The following is a 19,236-nucleotide window of genomic DNA, read 5'->3' as shown; positions in this document are numbered from 1 at the left end:
GGAGTGGACCACACAACTAGTAGGAGATGCAAGGATTATCCCTGGTTCTCAGTGCCATGGCTTCTTAAAGCCTGGCCTGTGCAGCTGCGAGGTACAGTCCACTTTCCAGCACTGAAGTGGAACACAAACACACCAGTAGCGAAGACATGAAATAATTAATGCAGGCAAATTCAGCCTGAGTTCCTTATTTATTTCTATTTATAGAAAAATGACAGCTGAGGGAGAAAGCAACTGCTGTGAAGAAACAGAACAGTTTATACAACTGAGGCATTTTTTTGCAGGTCTTTTAGGGTGTTATTTCCACTGGCTCAAGAATGAACATAATCACAGCACTGTCAGACTGATCTGTTCTGAAGCAGCCACTACTGTAGCTCTACTCACCCTGCCCACACACAACAGGGACTCCAGCATGAGCTTAGTGTAATAAGTGGATGGCTTTCACTAGCACTTGATGAAAAAAACCCCAACAACACAGCTCTAAAAAAATCTAGGTTTCCACATCTCTAGGAATGCGGCCTGCTTTTGATATGAGACCTACATCTTACTTCAATTTACATATCTACGCTGTTTTCCAATTTTGAACAAAAACATGATTTTGGCAGAAGTTATTCTCTTGTACAACAAACAGCATAGTATGGATCTGAGCCATAATGAGGCCTTTGCCCTCTCACAGTGAACTATTGAGGAAGAAGCAGCATCACTGATGGTATGTATTTTATGTTCAGCCTTCATTTTAGGCACTAGTAACAACATTAAATACAACCTGAAATTTCCTTAAAATGACAATAAACAAGTTAGAGGACATAAAGCAAATTGTATTTTTTTTTATTTACATACGACCTCTCTGAGTTGAAAGATACAAAGATACTTGAGGTTCCAGCCTCTTACCTGTGGATGATTCTTCCAAACCTCATATACAACTCTCAGCACATGGAGTTTCCCCTCATCACTTTCAGCAAGTGTTTTGAAGACTTCATGAAACCTTTTAATAGACATAAGTAGTCTATTAGTGGAGAGGCTGGGATCAGGTCAGAAGAGCAGCTGATATAAGGCAAGTGGTTTAGACTGGCCAAAATAAAATTTTGTGACTATCTGCTGCATTTCTTGGACAACTGTTCCCAGGAAAACATAACCATCCTTAGTAAAACAGACTACAAAGACATGGCACACCCTAAAAGTAACTTACATCTTAGTGGTGAACCTTTTTCCTGAGGCTGGGCTATGTTTCTCACGCTCTTAAAAGCAAGAGGCACTTTCATGCTTCATGTGCTTATCTATACACAGCTGAAGCAAAATTTGCTGCCTTTTGAGCCTTTCCTCTTGACTTGTGTTTCCATAACTTTAGACACTTATCCTAAGTGCCTCTTTTTGAAGGAAACGCAGCTAAAAGCCTCTATTTTAGCAGTTACGCTGACTGCTAGAGAGCACTCACAGCCCAGCTTATTGTAATGAAACTATAAAGAGTAAGAGGCTCTTTTTTGATCTCATGGCTGCCACCGATGGTGTGCAGCAGTGAAAATACCATGGGTCTAAGTATTCATATCACCCTGCCTCCTGCACTCCTGACTGCAGGTTACTGCCTGCAGCTTCCTATTGCCTCTGCAGAGCTCCCAGGCGCATGTTTTTGTAACAGCTTTATACATCTTTAGGGACAGAAAGAAAAATACCTCATTAAGATGCATGAGACTACCTTTCAGGCAACAAAAGACTTGAAAGCAACTCCGAAACACACAGGATTAAAAATGTTATTTTATCTTATTTTGCTAAAAATGGTGCAGTAAATTCTTTACAAGTTCCAGCACATCTTTAAGGGATGAACTCTAAAGTATTTTAGAGTGGATTTAACTTTGCTTTGGTAGACAGAAGTTTAGGCAGATTGTTTTGAAGTTTCACGTTTTCTTTTTCATTGTTTTTTATACATAAGTAACTGTCCTCAAATCATATTCACAGTCCAAGATATTGTGATACAGCCACCCAGACATTCAAATGTAAGGAGAATCCCTTGTTCCTCACCGTAGTCAGCAAATAAGTAATTCTAAAATGAAGTAATTTTCCAAACCTGTCTCATTTGTTTGACTTACATCACATGGTTGTAATGTATACATTTCTGCTAATTCCATTCATATATATATATAATCTAGGATTTACACTACCATTACTTCAGTAAGCAGTGTCATTAGTTCTCCTAATCATATTGCATTGTGGAGCACCTAAAACACTGCTAAAGCTTGCAGTCCATTTCTTTTATCATGCATGTCACTGTCAGAATTAAACTGTTCTGTTAAGCCCCAAAATAATGCACATCACACTTACTTTGCCAGGGCACTGAAGGAGTGGCTGAAAGACTTGGCAGCTAGATGGAGCAGCGTCTGAACAAAGACTTCTATTTTCAGAGGGTTGAAGGAAAATCCTTCACCTGCAAGTTATTTAAAGTTGAAACTAATAAGTACCTCAAGTAGAGCAGCACGTAAGCTACAAAAAAACCTGTACAGATAACTTATGGTTTTAGCTCATTTCACAAAAGAGTTCCAACAGCAGGGGTTTGGAGGGCTGAGCAGGGAGCTAGCAAAGAGTCTTCCAAAATGTGCAGGTTTTCAGGCTCCCATTTCGCCATGGAGAAATGGGAGCCCATGCAGAAAGAATTCCAGGTCAGTGAAGAAACTATCAGAGACACAGCCACCCTACCAACACACAGCAGTACTGATGGACTGCAGCAGAGGAAGTCAGCACAGGAAACTGCAGTTGTGCACTGAGATGAAGGCCTGGAAGGCCATAAACTAGGGGGCATGGACGAGGAGAGAGGAAAGTAAGGACATCTAACATACAGAGGCTGACCATTCGGGATACGGAAAGGTCCAGCAAGCGTGTATAGCAATTGTGGGTACTAGGATAAACAGTGTCAAGTCCTCTCCTGTACCTCTAGCTACCTTGCAGATGAAGACAGGTAGAAGGGAGAGCACTAATTATTGGTTAATGCCCAAAGCAAATCAGGAAACATGACAGGGGATCCCAGGGCAAAAAAACCCCACCAGACGGTTCCTGCTCTCTGCCTGCAAATATTGAAGAAAAAATGAAGTAGTCCCCATTGTTTAGATCACTTCTAATTCTCTCACACTCCTCATTCCATAAAATATGCAGCCTTTAGGAATCAGTGCTGCCCATGGCTGCAAAGCTAAGGAGAACGTGAGTGGAGTCTCACTGTGAGTTTTTATCTATGGAAGATGACAGTGGCAGGTTGGCTGTCTTATCTGCTGTGGGACTGCACTGAGGGGAGGGATGCTCTCAGGGCAGAAGTACTGAGCTTCAGGGGTGAGGATGACAGCATGAACTGCCCTCTGCTGCTGAAGGCAAAGGGAATGTTAAATTCTTTCATTCTGTCAATGCTTGCAAGAAAACACACCCGAAGCACCAGGTTACTTCTGTTAGGTTAGAAAAAACAGGCCTGACTCACCATGTAAGTAAGATGTTTACAAAAAAAACTAACAATGGTGTATTATCTCTATTCACTGATAAATTGAAACCAACTACTAGAAGGAAAAGCATACAGTTCTATTAACCACCACACTCAGAGCTCCAAAGCACATGGTAGACCAATCTGCCACAGGATAAATTACAGCCTGCCAGAGCCTAACAGAATATATCTTACCATCATCATCATCCTGGTTTGGATTAGGCACATCTTTTAAAATGCTGAAGATTTCATCATTGCTTGCCTTATTTTTAATGGCAATTGTCAAACAGAGTGCCACAGTATATCCAGGAAGGGACCCTGAACAAAAACAAAGAGGTCAAAAATATGTCAAGGCAAGTAAGTGAGCATTTTTAACATCAGTTTGCCTCTCAGAGAAACCAGTGTACTTCCCAGCCTACACCTAAAACTAGCTGTTTCCAATACCATTGTACAGAGCAATATTCTACAAAATCGCTCAACAATTTTCTGGTCTTCACATTAAATTCAAAACTTTGTGTAGAACCTTCAGAGCTGAGGCCAGGTAACCACTTTCCTGACTAAAGCTCCTCTTCAGTTTCCACCACTTTTCTAGAAATGCAATACTTCCTTGTTTTTCCTCACTGTACCTGTTATGATGACACTTTTATGTTTAGGTTTGTATTTACACCGAGTAATAAAAGGAATAATAAAACATCTCTCAATCTTTATGCTGTCTGCTCCCTCTGTATGCTTCATTAAATCAAATTTACTGGTAAAATATTCTGCTGCTTCATGAAGTTAAAAAAATAAACTGTCATTATCACTTCATATGCTGCCTTTGGCATAGTATTGTGGCCAAAGAGGGAAAACAGATGAACTGTCCAATTTTAGACTTCTGGTAAATAACACTGCACAATAACACAACCACCTCAGCAACAGTAACTTCATGTGTCTGGATTTTCTTTTCTTCATAAGCAGCAGAGAGGATTTTATTACAGTGATCAAGGCTTAATATATATCAGTTGCCCATGTGAAGCATATTCACCCATATGAAAATCATGCACATTTATTTCAGCTGTGTTCCTCATTATGAATACAACTGACATTACAGTCAATCTAGTGTGCTCCCTTGCTCTGAAACACTTCAACTTGTCCAGTAGTAACTTAATACTTACTATTACTTTCATCTCCATATTTGTAAATGCACACTGGATTAGCAGGACTGAGGACAGAAAAACTTGCAGGAACGATGTCTATTATTCGCTGATGGTAGGAGAGCCTGCAAACAAGTTTCATAGCAGTAGAATTAAAATAATACCATGGCTAATTTTAATGTGACCGCTGTATAATCATTTTCTTGTACTTAACTTCCACAGAACAAGAATCAGGATGTTTACACAACAGAATGATAGCTTCTGCTAGATAGTATGAGCTAAGTAAACCAAACTTACTAGTTGAACTCCAGGATGCTTGAGTTTCATCCTCAAACAATTAATTTGCCTTGTGAAAAGGCTTCCTGGTAAGAAGTTTTATGCAAAAGCCTACAATGGACTGCAGAAAACTAGCAAGATGTTGGAACTCAAAGCAGAAAAAATATTAAACTGGATGTCTTCATTTTACTTTCCAGCTTCATTTCGCTCCCACAAAGGCTTAATTTGCTACCAGAGTTTTTAGTGAAATGGAAGAGCACCACAGAAAAATTGCACTCATTTTGCAGCACACTACTTTCACGTTTCCTACACAGAATTCACCTCAAACCAGATTGTTTTCATGTAGGATGCCGAGTAACAAACGCTTTCAGAACATTTTGCTCTTTCTCTCTCTTATACCCTCCTATCTCAACAACTTTAAGTCCAGATGCTGATTACGTAGTCTTGTTGTTGGGTTTGGAGATGTTGTTTGTTTGGATGGTTGTTTGTTTGTTTAAAGAGAAATGAACATCACAGAACACCTAGAAGAACCAAGACTAGATTCTCAGCTTTTGGTATATTTAATGGTCAGTTCCCTCTCTTTCTGTGAATGCTGAATACTTTCCAAGAATATAGCCTAAACTCTTATTTCTTTCCATGCCTATGGTGAAGCATGTCTTTTTGTAACTACAGGTCTGCATAAACAGCTCACTACCATCTATCTGCACTACCTGTTCCTCCCTCTCTCTAGTGTCCTAGAGCAGGTAAACCAAGACTAAAAATCACACAAGCAACAGATTCAGCTCTTAACCGAAAATGAATTGTAAGAACAGATGCCTTAAGACCAAAGTCAAGTTAAAAGGACTTTTACAGTATCCAGATGAAACTTTGCCTGGAATGCAACCATCAAAAGATCTTACTTACCGCATGCACTTTTCCAAAACCTCTCTCACAAATTTGGGTTTGGGTTTTTCAAGGTCCTGAGTAAGACAATCCGACCTATCAAAGAACAGAATGCAAAGGCTTTCAGCAAAAGAATTTGTGCTTTAGTCTCTTTTTGGTTTGGTCTAATAGGTACAAAACAATCACAGTCTGAAGACAATTGGAGCATTTGACATTTGAGAGTGCCGACAATTTTAAGCCATTGAAATAAGTTAATCACTACTTCCTTATTGACAATTAGCATTCTTGAAATCTCATCTCTCTGTGATACATTTTCAAGTAACTTTCCTTCCCCTACCAGATTAAAAACAATTTGTGGCTATGGTTAGCTGGCTTTTCCTTTCCTTAGGAAAGCAACCTTGTGTGATTTCATGGTCTCTTCCTCCCTCATTGGAATTTCTGGCTGATTTCAAATGCATTCAGTATAGAAAAGCCCCAAATACAGTCATGTGCAAGATCTGTGAAAGACAGATCTTTGAAGACTGCTGCCTGGTCAGTCAATGTGGATGTAATAACAGGACAGCCATCAAACACTTAACTCCACATAAGGACAATACAAGAAAGGTAAGAAAAGCCACAAAGCAGTATCAGAAGAAGGGCTGCACCCCTCTCCACGTGGATTCTTGGGCAGATCACCTATAGAAAGCATGTACACTAGCAGGCTGTGGAAGCTACTGCAGAGAGGACTTAACCTCAAGTTGATCTCCCTTGTTACATGAGTGCCTGGAGGAAAGCTTAGGGAATCTGGGGTTAGACACCGATTGAGTCCAGGGAGCTCCTGCTAGAGATGCAAGTTCAAAACATGGCATGGTAAGAATGGATGGCAGGGCAAGCTCTGATGGAACTTCAGGCCCTAGGATTTGGCAGGTGGGAAATAGACCACAAGGTCTCAAGGACAAAGGTTATATACAATGAAAGGTTTGGGGTAGGACACGGAGAAAAACTCCAGAATGAATACAGGACACAGAGTCAGCACAAACATTAAAAAGGAAATCAGGGAGTCATTTTGAAAAATTTGCTAACAGCTGACTGAAAGTGCAGGATACATTAAAGAAATTACATTTCTGCTTCCCTCTTTAAGGAATACTTATACTGCCTTGAGATTTGTCACATGTTCTAAAGGGGGACTAAAGAGATTATCAAGATAATCTACCGCTGAGTGCTGGCGAACAGATTAAGAACAATCTCTGAAGAGCAAGAGGAAAACAATTAACAGGGCCACTATGCCCTTATTCTTCCTGGATAAGTTTGAAATTTTAAGGGTTTTGCAATATCAGGTTTCAGTCAAAAGGAGAAAAACTTACTAGTCATTTCACTCCCACAAAGGCTTAATTTTCTACCAGAGCTTTTAGTGAAATGGAAGAGCACCACAGAAAAATTGCATTTATTTTGCAGCACAATACTTTCACAGTTCCTATATGGAATTCACCCAATGGAAGATACTGAATAACATACACTTTCAGAACATTTTGTTCTCTTTCACTCCTATATCCCCCTTATCAGCTTTTAGTATAACTAATGGTCAGATCTCTCCATTTCTGTGAATGCTGAATACTTTCCAGAGATATAGCCCACACTCTAATTCTTTCCATGCCCATGGTGAAGCATGTCTTTTTGTAACTGCAGGTGTGCACAGACAGCTCACTACCCTCTGCAATATCAGGTTTGAATTAAAAGGAGAGAAACTTACCAATCTTCCCAGCTCCAACGGAACTGAAAGTTGCTCAAGTGGTGAGAAAACCAGTTAATAAATCTTTATTAAAAGAAAAAGAAAGGTCCATTAAATGTCAGAAGTGCAAGAAAACTTTCACTTGAGCTTTTCTTATAAATGCATTCAACTTTTGAAAGGTAAGCCTAAACTCTTTAAACTGTTACAGCATTAAACAGGTATTTATGTTGACAGATACAAAAGACTGAGTTTCGAAATTCAGAAAGAAGCTTTCATGGGAAAATAGACAGCTTGTCATGTTCTGTCATTTCATATAAAGAGATGACGTATTAAACTAACAATTAAAATGTAAACTTACTGTGAATATGCATCTTTCACATTTTTCATTAGTCAATAACTGCCTTCCTACACAATGCAGACGTCACTGAAAGGGCAAAATCGCCACCATTCTCCTCCTTTGGGTGGCACATACCCCATTAATTCCACTTCCAAGGTGCCCCCCAGACCACTACGGAGCAGGCAGTGTACCAGGTAACAGAGTACTATATAACTGAGGACAGCTCTGGACACGGAAAAGCTGTCACCCATCTGCACTGTCCTGTGTTGACAGACAGACCCCCAGGGGAGTGTTCCTGGCGAGAGGAGGCAAGCTGCCAATCCTCCACGTTTTCTTTAGACTGCTCTAAGCTAGAGCCCACAAAACATTTTGAACAGCATCGAGCGGTTCTGACAAGGGTTTCTGACTACTCTTTCCACAGCCTCTTCATTTTTCCTCTACACTGGACATTGAGGAATGTTTTCCATTATCTCCAAAACACACTTACCTGTCCACACACGTTGTATTCATTGTATCCAAGCGCATGTAGAGCATTTCCGTGGCTTGTGCAAGCTTAAAGTTTCTTATTAAGGTTTACAGAAAAGCACTAGATAAGTCAGATGTTATTCCTTTAAGGTTTTTAATAGAATGTCATCAACCTTTTGCACTGAAAGCTCCCTAAGTCTACTCCAAAATCAGGTAAATCCACAGTGGAAAAAAAAGAAGAATATTATGAGTTCCACCCTTTAATCCCAGCCTATTTTTCTTCCATCATTGCAACAAGACTGTTGGCTTCCTCCACAGAAAGACAGAATTCACATCATGCAACAAGCAAAACTGCACTGACACGAACAGACAGCAACATCCTTATGGAGTACTTCTGTAATCTCACCCACAGTTTGGCTTCACAGGCTCCTGCTTACACACACTCAATCTTTAATCATCATTGAAGGCTTAGGAAAGTATGACTACACTGGCTCTACCCCACAAGGCCTTTATCCTTCTTACAGTATCCATATTAACATAAAAAACTTCATGCCAGGACATATACCCAATTCTAGGAAGAGACCTGGCTACTCTTTGTGATTATGTGATTTTCAAACAGTGGGTGGTATCATGAAGTAGAATGAAAATTTTGGCATGAAATTACCAGTGGATAGACATCTTTTGACTGTCCTCCATTCTCAGTCTACAGCTTAATCTAAATGACCTAAGGTGATATAAAGGGATGGTCAGAGTTAGCTGGAAGCCATGCCTCTTTTCTCAGCATTTAGCCACCCTTTCTGAGCTTACAGATGATTATTGACCTTTTGAATGCTCCAGTGTGAGCCCCAAGTGGGAACTCAGGCAAGTTCTTTTAAATCACCTGCTACACTTACTGCTAAAAAAGGAGAAGGAGCACTCACACAGCTGTTAGAACAAAATATCAAGTCTGTCCCTTTCTTTCCTTCTCAGGCTTTAATGTGTCTGTGACCATGCCACAAGCTGTCCAAACCTAAAGAGGCTGCAGTGACAAACAGAAGTATTGTATTTTACCCCCTTACCAAGACAGCATTTCTTGGGAAGGTTAATGGAAGTACAAGAACAGTGCAGAGAATGCTGAAGAGTCTTGCCCACTTGGCAAATACAGATCTCTGCTAAGTGGGCTGTGTTATTCTATCATGCTCACGTTACAGGCAAAGTTTCATGCAGCTGCTGCAAAATACTAACACAGCCAGTATTTACTGATATCCCATCAGCTACAGAACAAACAAAATAAAGGCTGCATTTCATAAATGCTCTTTAGCAGCACAGAAAGGATACAACTTGTGGTAAAGAGCCAGGCTGAAGTTTGCACAGTTCAATCAGGAGCGTTGTGTACATGACTTCAATGTGTGGTGGAGATGGAAGTTGAAACAATTCTGCAAATATTACCTGTAGGAGAGGAAATCAGAGCACAGTCAAACATGGCCTGCACAACTCTCAGCTTAACAATAGTGGCCATCAATCTTAAACAATTATCTATCCCAAAAGACCCATATTGTTCTGTCAAATGCATGTTCCAGGATAATAGAACCATATAAAAGGTAGTGGTAACCCTAAACTGTACTAATTAAGTCCACTCTAACTGCCCTTACCATTTCATACTAATACAACACCAGCATTATACATTATACAGATATAGCACAAAACTGTAGAAATGGAAATAGTGTGACCTATTGTAGTGATACCACAGGATCTGAGAAACACACAAATAAACTGATCCTGTTCAATAGTAAATATCAATATTAAATATATGAAAGGAAGCCTAAGCATTTAGTATGAAAGACTATTTGCATTAAAATTACATCTCTATCTTTTCCATGATGTCCTCTTTTCTCCTATGCAAAACCTTATATAAATAAAGCCACAACTTTAAACTGGAAATTACAATCAGCATTTCATACAACAAAAATATATGCTCAATACTTCTTGGTGGAAGGTCCTTCCAAGACAACTGAAAATAATCCTGCCATCAGTATTTGTGCTTTTATTTTAAAGTTTGCCTCTAACAACAGCATGTCAACCCCTTGAGTGCTACAATAAAATCATCTCTGTACAACATCCACCTTTGGGTTTCTGTTTGCTTTGCATTCCATTCTCAACTAAATTTAAATAACATCAAAGGAATTGGGAATCTTTGATTCATTATAGTTGATCAGTTTCCTCTTTAAACTTCTGAATAAAGCTTAAAGAAGTAAGCTTCAGAAAAATCTTGTTTAGGAAATCAACCTCCATTTATAACAGCACATGAAAACACATTGACTAGAACTTGTTTATTCTAAGGAAGGACTTGAAAGCAGAGACTGTAAGATGCTGGGGAACCCTTCTGTGTCAGCATAATCTGGACATACTGTTAAGACAGATATGACAAAAACGTAGGGACAACTTTGTTAGGTTAGAAAATGGCTCCACTTCTCAAGACAGGAAATAACAACTGGATGATCAGTTCCTTTCTGTTTGGGCTACTGCATAAAGCTGTATTTCTGATACCCATCACATGTTCATTACCAAGTATTCAGTCCAAGTATTTCAAACATGTTTTGTGAAGAGTTCAAGGCCACAAGAACCATCAGGATACTGATGCCCTGAACATCTCAACTGGGTACCAAAAACTGTGGCAGCACAACAACACACAGCAGTCCAACAAGCCAATGAGGCTGCCCAGACACCCTCTATTAACAGCTACCAGAAATACCCACAGGTGTGTCTGGAAGAAGCTACTGATGGAAAGGTGTCACATCTCAGTGTTTCACACGGGTCCCAGGCAGCATGGAACATCCTATACTCAGAGGGGCCCACGGGGGCCTTGGGACACTTGGGAAGGTACTGACAACTAGTTCCAGGTTAAATTCACTTCTGCCTAACTGTTACGTTCTGAACTTCAAACAACATTTTCCTTTATTTGTTAGACCACATTATTTCTACAGTTCTGTGACCTGCTGAAAAAGTCAGTAAAATTTCACAGATTAAACTATTGTTGAAAGCAACATAAAACCAATGTGATTGTTGGTGACAGATTGTCAGACAGACCTTACAAGGAAGTAGTAGCAAGCAGAATGAACAGAAGTACGAAAAGAACCTATGCTAAGCCTTACAAACACTGAATCTTCATTAAAAGTAAGCAGTCAGACAAATGATAAAGTGAATATCCCAAAGTAACTCAAAATTGCAAGAAAAAAAGGAAATTATTACTGTTAGTCAAAGAATCTGCACATTAATTTTGCACTTCTTTTCAGGAATTCCATCACTTTTTACAGCACTTCAAGATACTGAAGGTAAAACCACTGAATATAATTCAGTGTTAAGGGAGAAAATTACTTCTCATTTTAATATTCCCTTGTTCTGAATTCAAAGTGCAAGAAGAATAAGATGATCAAATCTCATGTAACTTTAGAGCAATCCAAATATCTGGCATTTTGGTGCAAAAGGAATTCTCAATCCCACTTTTATGAAGATAAATCTTCTACATAACATTACTTCTTGTCAAAATTAGCTCTGAAATTCCTACTTCTTCATAAAACCTTTATAAGTTGCTATAGCTGAAATCTGTTAATCCCTTTCAACTTTTGATGAAAATCAATGAAGTTTTACACAGTTCTACAACTTGAAAACAAACTTTCCAAAGAAGGTAGCAAAACAAAACCTATGCTGCTCTTCTGGTACACATTACAGTTGCCTAAAATTCTCTAATATGGAGAATGCCCCAGAGGAAACACATTGCTATTTCACTGAAAGTTCTTCTGAGGGCTAGTAGAACAAAATAATTTAGAAGATCCAAACATAAAATGATACAGAATGGCAGGAGTCTAACTGGAGATCATCAAGTCAACAGCCCCCTACATAAGGTAGTCACCTAGAGCAGGTTGCTTAGGGCTGTGTCTTGTTAGGTTTTGAACTTCTCCAAGGATACAGATTCCACAAGTTCTCTGGGCAAACTCTTCAAGTGCTCAATTAGCTTTGAATTAAAAATAGATTTTTCTTATGTTTAAATGGAGGTTTTTTGTATTTCAATTTGTGCACATTTCCTCTTCTATTTTCACTCAAATTTGTTTTAAACTGAAAGTGACTCAAATGCAGCATCATATGCATAATTTTAAGTTTGAGAAACGCCACAACCCAGATTACTAGTGCATTAAGAAATTTTGGTATTTGATCAAAGCTCCAATGTTAAAATGACAACGAAAGCTCAAGACAACCCGCTCATTTATAAAATGTTATAAAATGTTCCTTCAATTCAACAAGGTTCTGGCTGATTCCCAAATCAACCTGTAATTTAATGGATCTATAACGGAACTAACTGGAACACGTTACTCATGAAATAGTGGAGCTACAAAGAAGTGATCTATAAAATCCATACCTCTACGATGTGGTAGTTCAACGGGATCTTGTTATTTCCTGGATAGCTCAACAGCTGTGCAGCACTGCAAAACCACAGATACATTCAAACATAACATAGCAAATCTCATGTAAAGATCAAGTAACATAATTACAGATAATGCTTAATTCTAGGCAAGAGTTCCCACAAAACCAGCACCAAACACATCAATAATGCTTCTAAAGCCTGTTCATTAAACCATAGAGCATTTAAAAAAAGAAACAGCACAAGAACACATTAGCATTGCCTAACCTATGATCTGTAACAACTGTACTTTATCTAGTGGTTACATTGCTTTGCTTAAAAAAGTCACTTTGATATGCAATTCTGGCATAAACACATGAAAAATGGAAAGAAAAACTACCCCAAACAATTAGATGTTCAGAATGACTTGAAAGCACAATTAAGCTAATGGGTTATGTAAGAAACTCTCGTGTTTCAAATGCTTCATCTTTTAATCAGGTCGTTACCACCTACCATTAGTGCAAAGCAAACAACTAACCTCTCTGGTAGTCCTAGTCTTATTATTGCCTCTTGATAATTAACAAAGACTATCCCAGTAACTGCAACAACACTGAATTTCTAGTTTCTGCTGAACCAAACAGCTGCAACCAGAAAACTTTATCACATGCCATCACCAAATCCAACGTTTCTGCCGATTTTTTTGAGTACTATATGGAGTTTGGTAGTTTTCATACAGAAGTCTGACACCTGTGGTAAACCACCTCAGTTATCAATTACCTACATCAAACATTGCCCAGGCAGAAATGAAGGAAAGTGCCCTGACTGCATCCTGAATTGACTGCACACTGAATTGAAAGTAACGAAATCTACTGGCCCAGCAATGGCTCCCCAGAGCTCAATTATCTCTGCCATGTAATTCCCACACGAAGCCCAACACAGAGCTGGTTCCATAAACACCAAAGCACTGTCAGCTACAGATGAACAAGCTCTAGGCTCACTGCCCCACCCAACAAATCAGCCCCCTCAATACTCTGGGAAGCGCAACACAATCACACTCTCCATAGTGCTCCTGTGAAGAATAAGGTGTGACTGCACACTTTTTGCAGCACATTCTGTATTATCAAGGGATTCCCTTCTCAGAAGCCACTGTCCCCCTGGATCACACAGACTCTGCTGTCGCTCTTGCCTAACCAGTGCAGGACTCTACGCATCCCTGCTGGTACCAAAGCCATGGTAGCATTTAAAAAGTGCCAGGGCCCCTTAAAAAGTGCTGAGCTCCTCCTACCAGGTCTTTCTCTCCTTCCAGTGCGATTTGATGATGCAGTGCAGGTTCTCTTCTATTACAAATCGTTCAACGGAGTGGCTGCCAGGCATGACAGGACCCTAGTAAGAAAGAATGAAGACTCATGAAGATCACTGCTAATGCAGTGGTACAACAGGTAGCAAGGTACCCTAGATACATTTACAGGTGAAAAAAAGTGGTCCAACTCCCACATAAACTCAGTGGGGTCTCAGCTGTCCTTTATCCTTCAGGACTGAAAAGCAGATGTCACACAGTTCAACATAAACCTCAGACTCATGTTTAAAACAAAATGAATACTAGGACTCATTACAAGAAGAAACAGGAACAAAATTAGAGAACATCATTCTAAGTTCATAGAGCATCTGCTTCTTCCTTTGCTTTGTGGAGTCATTGGGCAAGCTACCACCATGCAGCCCAGAAAGAAAAATCACAGTTGAGCTAGAACATGATTAAGAAATAAAGCCACAGAGTAGAAAAATACATATTCACGTGTATTCTTTCTTGTTCACTGCAAAAAACAAAGGTCAACAAATGAAGGTAAAAGGCAGCAGACTTAAAGGAAATGAGGGCATAAAAGCATTTGGGGAAAGCAGTACATATTCTTTTCCTGCACTCCTTTGTTCCACAATATGCATCAACAAATTTTAACAGACTATAAACATTGCAATAAATATCCAGCTTGGAAAAAGACTCCAGTCACCAACCTTTTGGAAGCAAAGTCTAACCCTGTGAATGTAGTTTATTACTAGAGACATTAGAGAATTCAGTCAATATTGTCATTCTAAGCATCACAACATCTAAATTGTCCTCCCTACAAACTTGGCTTTTACAGTAACTTGGTAACTTAGTTCATTTCTGCAGAAATACCAAAGCAAAACTGTCTTCAAACCACTCACTATCCTGGGAGAGGGGACATCACATTTTGACCAATATCAACCAGCCCAGTAATCTTACAGTGAAATTCACTTGCCATCTCCCACAGCAGTCACATACCTCAGGGTCATCTGTGTAGTCAAACATCCTAAAAATAACCCTTGGCATCGGGTATACTGAATCTTCAGTATGAGGCGGAGGGGTGAACGGAGGAAGATTGTGTTGCAGAGCTTCACAAAGAACACTGTCAAAAGCCAAGTAGGGCCTCAGAATGTGTCGCTCCTGCCAACGGTCTTTTTTCAGCTTCTGAATCTGAGACCAGAGGCAGTCTAAATACTGAAGGAAAAGAGTGAGAAACATAAGATGCGCTGAATCTTCCAACAAAAATGGCAGTTCCCTGAGCTATCCCAAAATGTATCCCTTAAATTCCATACTCCATTCTGAAAAAAAACCAGTTTCTTAAACTGCCCCTTCAGTAAACTAACAAATAACTTAAGAACTCTAAATACTAGAGCTGCTCTTGGTTTCACACAATGTTTTGTTCAGTAAAATTTAACCGCTGGCAGTTTTTTAAACACCAACAGGCAGCTCAGGAGTCCCAGTGGAGCTAAGCAGTGAACACTATGTCAGTCATTGCTCTTTGGTGGTATTAAAACAGACATATCATCATTAAAATGAGAAAGACATTCTGTAGGACTGCCATGCTGATCCCAGAGCAATCAAAACTACCAGCTACTGCATATTCAATACATATACAATATTATCAAATATTAAATACCTTTGCCACTGTTTTCAACACAATTTTGAGTCCCAGCATTCTCACAGAGATAGCACTGACATCTGTGCAACTGGCAATAAATAGTCTTGCTTTGTTTACTTACTCCAGGAACTCTGGAGGCCTGTGGCCTTACTGAATGCAAGTTTAAAATTGTAACTTCTACATGGAAGTGCTTTGCATTTACTGAAATCATCACACTACAAAATGCGAACAATACAAAACTGGTAACAACTAGCACTTGAAGTGCACAGTCATGCCTGCAAGTATGGGTAACACATGGTCTCAAATGCAGTCAGCTAATCTCTCTACTGAACTAAACAAGAAAATTCAGATACTGGGCAGGCAAAATACTCATGCAGACAAATTAATCATAATCAGAAAGTCCATCCCTCCAAATTATGATTACTAAGATAATTGTTAAGGCTGTGATTTAATTGGAACAGTGAATACAGTGTAAGAGGGCCATGCTCCAAAATATCCCTGAAAATCAATTTAGATACCCAACATTTGTCCTGAAAGTTAGGGGAAAGAACAACCCTCAACAATATCCAAAAAGGCAAATCCCACCCTAAGCTAGCCAGATGCCACCTCTCCTCTCCATATTTTCGGCTTGATTGTGAAAGATGGCACGGTAACTGCTGCACACAGTTTCTACATATTTGTTTAGCATTCCTAAGGTTGAGAAAGCAAAGTCACTACAAAGGGTTGTTTCTCACAGATGGAAAACATTTAGGGATAAGAAATTATGTTCTGTTTTACACAGAAAGTCTTTTAACATGTCCTGCAACCTGCAGTTCCAAAAAAACTCCCACTACAATCTACAGCCATTCCTCACTTCATAACATTTCTTCAGGGGCCTGTCAGCACACAACAAAACACTGCTTACTCCATACAACCTCATATTCTGAACCAATACTTGGAAAAGAATTCCCCACACACAGCTTATTAGAATTAATGACAATTCATACTTTTAGAAGTGCCTTTTAATTTTGTGATAAAAGAACACCTTAGTACAAGATTATTTTTCAGACTTTCTGAAAGAATGCATGTAAAGTCCAATCACCTCTTCTTGTGGATGTGGTTTATCAGCTGTCCACACCTGCAGCATGGGTACGTGAATCTTCTGGCGGCGTCTGTTTAAACAGGAAAGAAAACCTGACTTTTAATGGACTGATTTAGGCCAGCAATTTTGTTTTTCTTATGAGTGTACTACTACTTGTTCTTTTCAGCTGATGAAGTCTACAGTATATAAAAAACGGGTTTCTGATTACTTAAACTATCTCTATCAGTACATCTTGACAACAGCATTAACCTGAAGCACCCAGACAGAATGCAGTGACACTGGTTAGCACTAATGCAGCAACTGATCAGTGTTCACACCACACTTACAACTCCAGCTGCTCCAGCATGAGCAGAACAAGACCTATAACATACTATAGAATTAGACATGACAATAAAACTTTTCAAATTCAAAAATCTCTCCACCTCACGTATTTCAGGGCTTTCCCTCCCCCCCCAGACAGTTCAAACCTAAGGCTTTAGAATACTTTTAAGTGAGCAATAATCAAAGCTATTAATTCTTACTTACTTAAATATTTAAACAGATACCAGAAAGAGTGTTTCTAATGGGTTACAACTTACTTCAAATAACTTTCTGCCTGAGACAAGAGACGATCCATTTCAGCGTCCTTTTTCTCATATAACTCCTTTCCAACCCAAGGCAAAGATGACAGAAATGCAAACATATACCAGTCACATCGCACCTACAGGAAGGTAACATACCAAAATCTAAGTATACAAGTGAGCTCCAACAGATTTTGTACACACATACATTTAAATCTGAAACATTGGCACATTGTTTTGGGGGGGACATAAAGACCAGCAGTTGCAGATTGAAATGTCTAATTTTTCGCTTGAACTGTGATAAGCAGACCTGAAAAATGAATGGTATCACTTTCAAAGTCCTTCTGCAGATTATCAGTACAGCAGAAAAGCCAACCGCCAAAGTAAGGTAAAATAAATTCAATTCACCCACTTCACTAGAAAGGACCATACTTTCTTACTGTATGATGTATTTCCCAGTTGCCACAGGCTCCTTTTATTAATGCTCAGGAATTCAGTTTGCTGTCTCTAAAAAACTTACTGTTCTAAGCATAAGTACAGGAGACACAGAAAAACTGTGAAAACAGCCCTGGAGAGCCCGCAGATCTTTTGCTTACCTGGGGTACATCCTCCTCCTGTGTCACACTCACAAAGTTCTCAAACATAGCTACCATGGAAGGTGCAGCTATTACATGACAATTCACGAGATCAGACAAAAAACGAACCTGAAAAAAGAGAAAAAAATTGTTTTAAATGAATACTTTTTAAACTGGCTGCACAAGAACAACTAAACTTTACTGAAATGATTAAAAAACCCAATCAATAAAAGTATAATACCCATGAGTACCACCAAGACCAAAATACTGCATGCTGTACAGACTCACCTTTCCAAGCCAGAAAACAAGTATCATAAGTGCTGCCTAATATATTTTCACTATAATGTCTGTAATCTGCTCCACTGCCACAATACTACAAGGATAATATTCCTGACTAAGGAGTGATGGGGAACACCAGTATGCATTCTAAGACATGCAACCTGATATTACAGAAGAAAACCCTTGCACTTCTATCTAGTCTATACAGTATCAGATCACTAAAATAACAGAAATTCTAGCAATTAGGTCTTATTAGAGAAGTGTCCCACAGTTGAACAGCAGTCTCCTGACTGGAATCTTTTATTTTCACCAGTGAGGTTCAGAAGAAGCTGGGAACTTGCCCACCAGTGGGCTTCTAAATCAAATGCTGCTGAAGTTCTAATACCTTCTAGCAGACAAAATCTGTAAGCAGCAAGAATGGAGCCAATGGTTTCAAAGACAGGTAGCACTTAAAACTGCCTGTTTGATCTTCATCCCTCATAAGCAGAATGAAAACAGCCATCAAAAACAGCTTTTAAGAACCAGATTGTTCATTTTCTTTTCAATTTTTTTTCCAAGAGAGCCACAAGACCATTGTATACCTCTGAACACAACAGAAGCACAATGACTTTCATTAATCTTTAACATTTGACTGTAGAACAGGTGGAAAGAAGCACCTCTTTACCACAAGTTTAATTTTTCACCGGAAAAATATACAGTTGGAAGTAAATTTTGCAACTGTAATATGATTTGCTCTCCCTTGAGGAAGCAAATGCTTCTCAATTAACACAAACTTCCTCTTGGGAGTATTTACAGTGCACTGCACGTTGATGGCAAAAGAGGCTGTAACATACGCTGCAAGGCCCAGCTCTTCTGGAACGAAAAGGTAAAGGAGGAGAGGAAAAGGATGAGGAGAAATGTAAAACAAATGGACAAAACTCCACTTACCAAATGCACGGCTTCGTTATACATATTTACTTTCAGACATTCTTTAAGCTGACGAATCATGGCTTCCACAAATTCTCCACCAAAATTGTAGTTCCTGGCATTCAGCAAGCCAACCAGTGTGGTGTAAACAGTAAGCTTTTCTGGTAACAGACGTGCGCTGACACAGAAAAAGAAACACTCTGTTAGCTGTTTATTCATCATGTGCCAACTGCATTGCATCTTAGAACCTGCTTCTCTTGTTTCAACAGGAA

General features: G+C 39.2%; 1 protein-coding gene across 1 annotated transcript in view; it reads right to left on the bottom strand.

Annotated features, from left to right (window-relative positions):
- Positions 1 to 19,236, bottom strand: part of NCBP1 (nuclear cap binding protein subunit 1) — a 31,385-nt gene that overhangs the window by 9,951 nt on the left and 2,198 nt on the right. Inside the window, exons 4-18 of the mRNA XM_027663696.1 lie at positions 18,986 to 19,142; positions 17,801 to 17,908; positions 17,223 to 17,344; positions 16,645 to 16,714; positions 14,924 to 15,139; positions 13,913 to 14,010; positions 12,646 to 12,709; positions 9,570 to 9,680; positions 8,275 to 8,339; positions 7,472 to 7,534; positions 5,764 to 5,838; positions 4,606 to 4,709; positions 3,647 to 3,769; positions 2,314 to 2,416; positions 889 to 982 (exon numbers count right to left, since the gene is read on the bottom strand). Of these exons, the coding sequence (XP_027519497.1) occupies positions 889 to 982; positions 2,314 to 2,416; positions 3,647 to 3,769; positions 4,606 to 4,709; positions 5,764 to 5,838; positions 7,472 to 7,534; positions 8,275 to 8,339; positions 9,570 to 9,680; positions 12,646 to 12,709; positions 13,913 to 14,010; positions 14,924 to 15,139; positions 16,645 to 16,714; positions 17,223 to 17,344; positions 17,801 to 17,908; positions 18,986 to 19,142 (1,573 nt within the window). The remainder of the gene's footprint in view (positions 1 to 888; positions 983 to 2,313; positions 2,417 to 3,646; positions 3,770 to 4,605; positions 4,710 to 5,763; positions 5,839 to 7,471; positions 7,535 to 8,274; positions 8,340 to 9,569; positions 9,681 to 12,645; positions 12,710 to 13,912; positions 14,011 to 14,923; positions 15,140 to 16,644; positions 16,715 to 17,222; positions 17,345 to 17,800; positions 17,909 to 18,985; positions 19,143 to 19,236) is intronic.

Source organism: Corapipo altera, unplaced genomic scaffold (genome assembly GCF_003945725.1).
Source record: "Corapipo altera isolate COAL_440 unplaced genomic scaffold, ASM394572v1 61129, whole genome shotgun sequence".
Lineage (NCBI taxonomy): Eukaryota > Metazoa > Chordata > Aves > Passeriformes > Pipridae > Corapipo > Corapipo altera.
The sequence above is the reverse complement of the archived record's forward strand: the minus strand, read 5'-3'. Positions and strand labels throughout refer to the sequence as shown.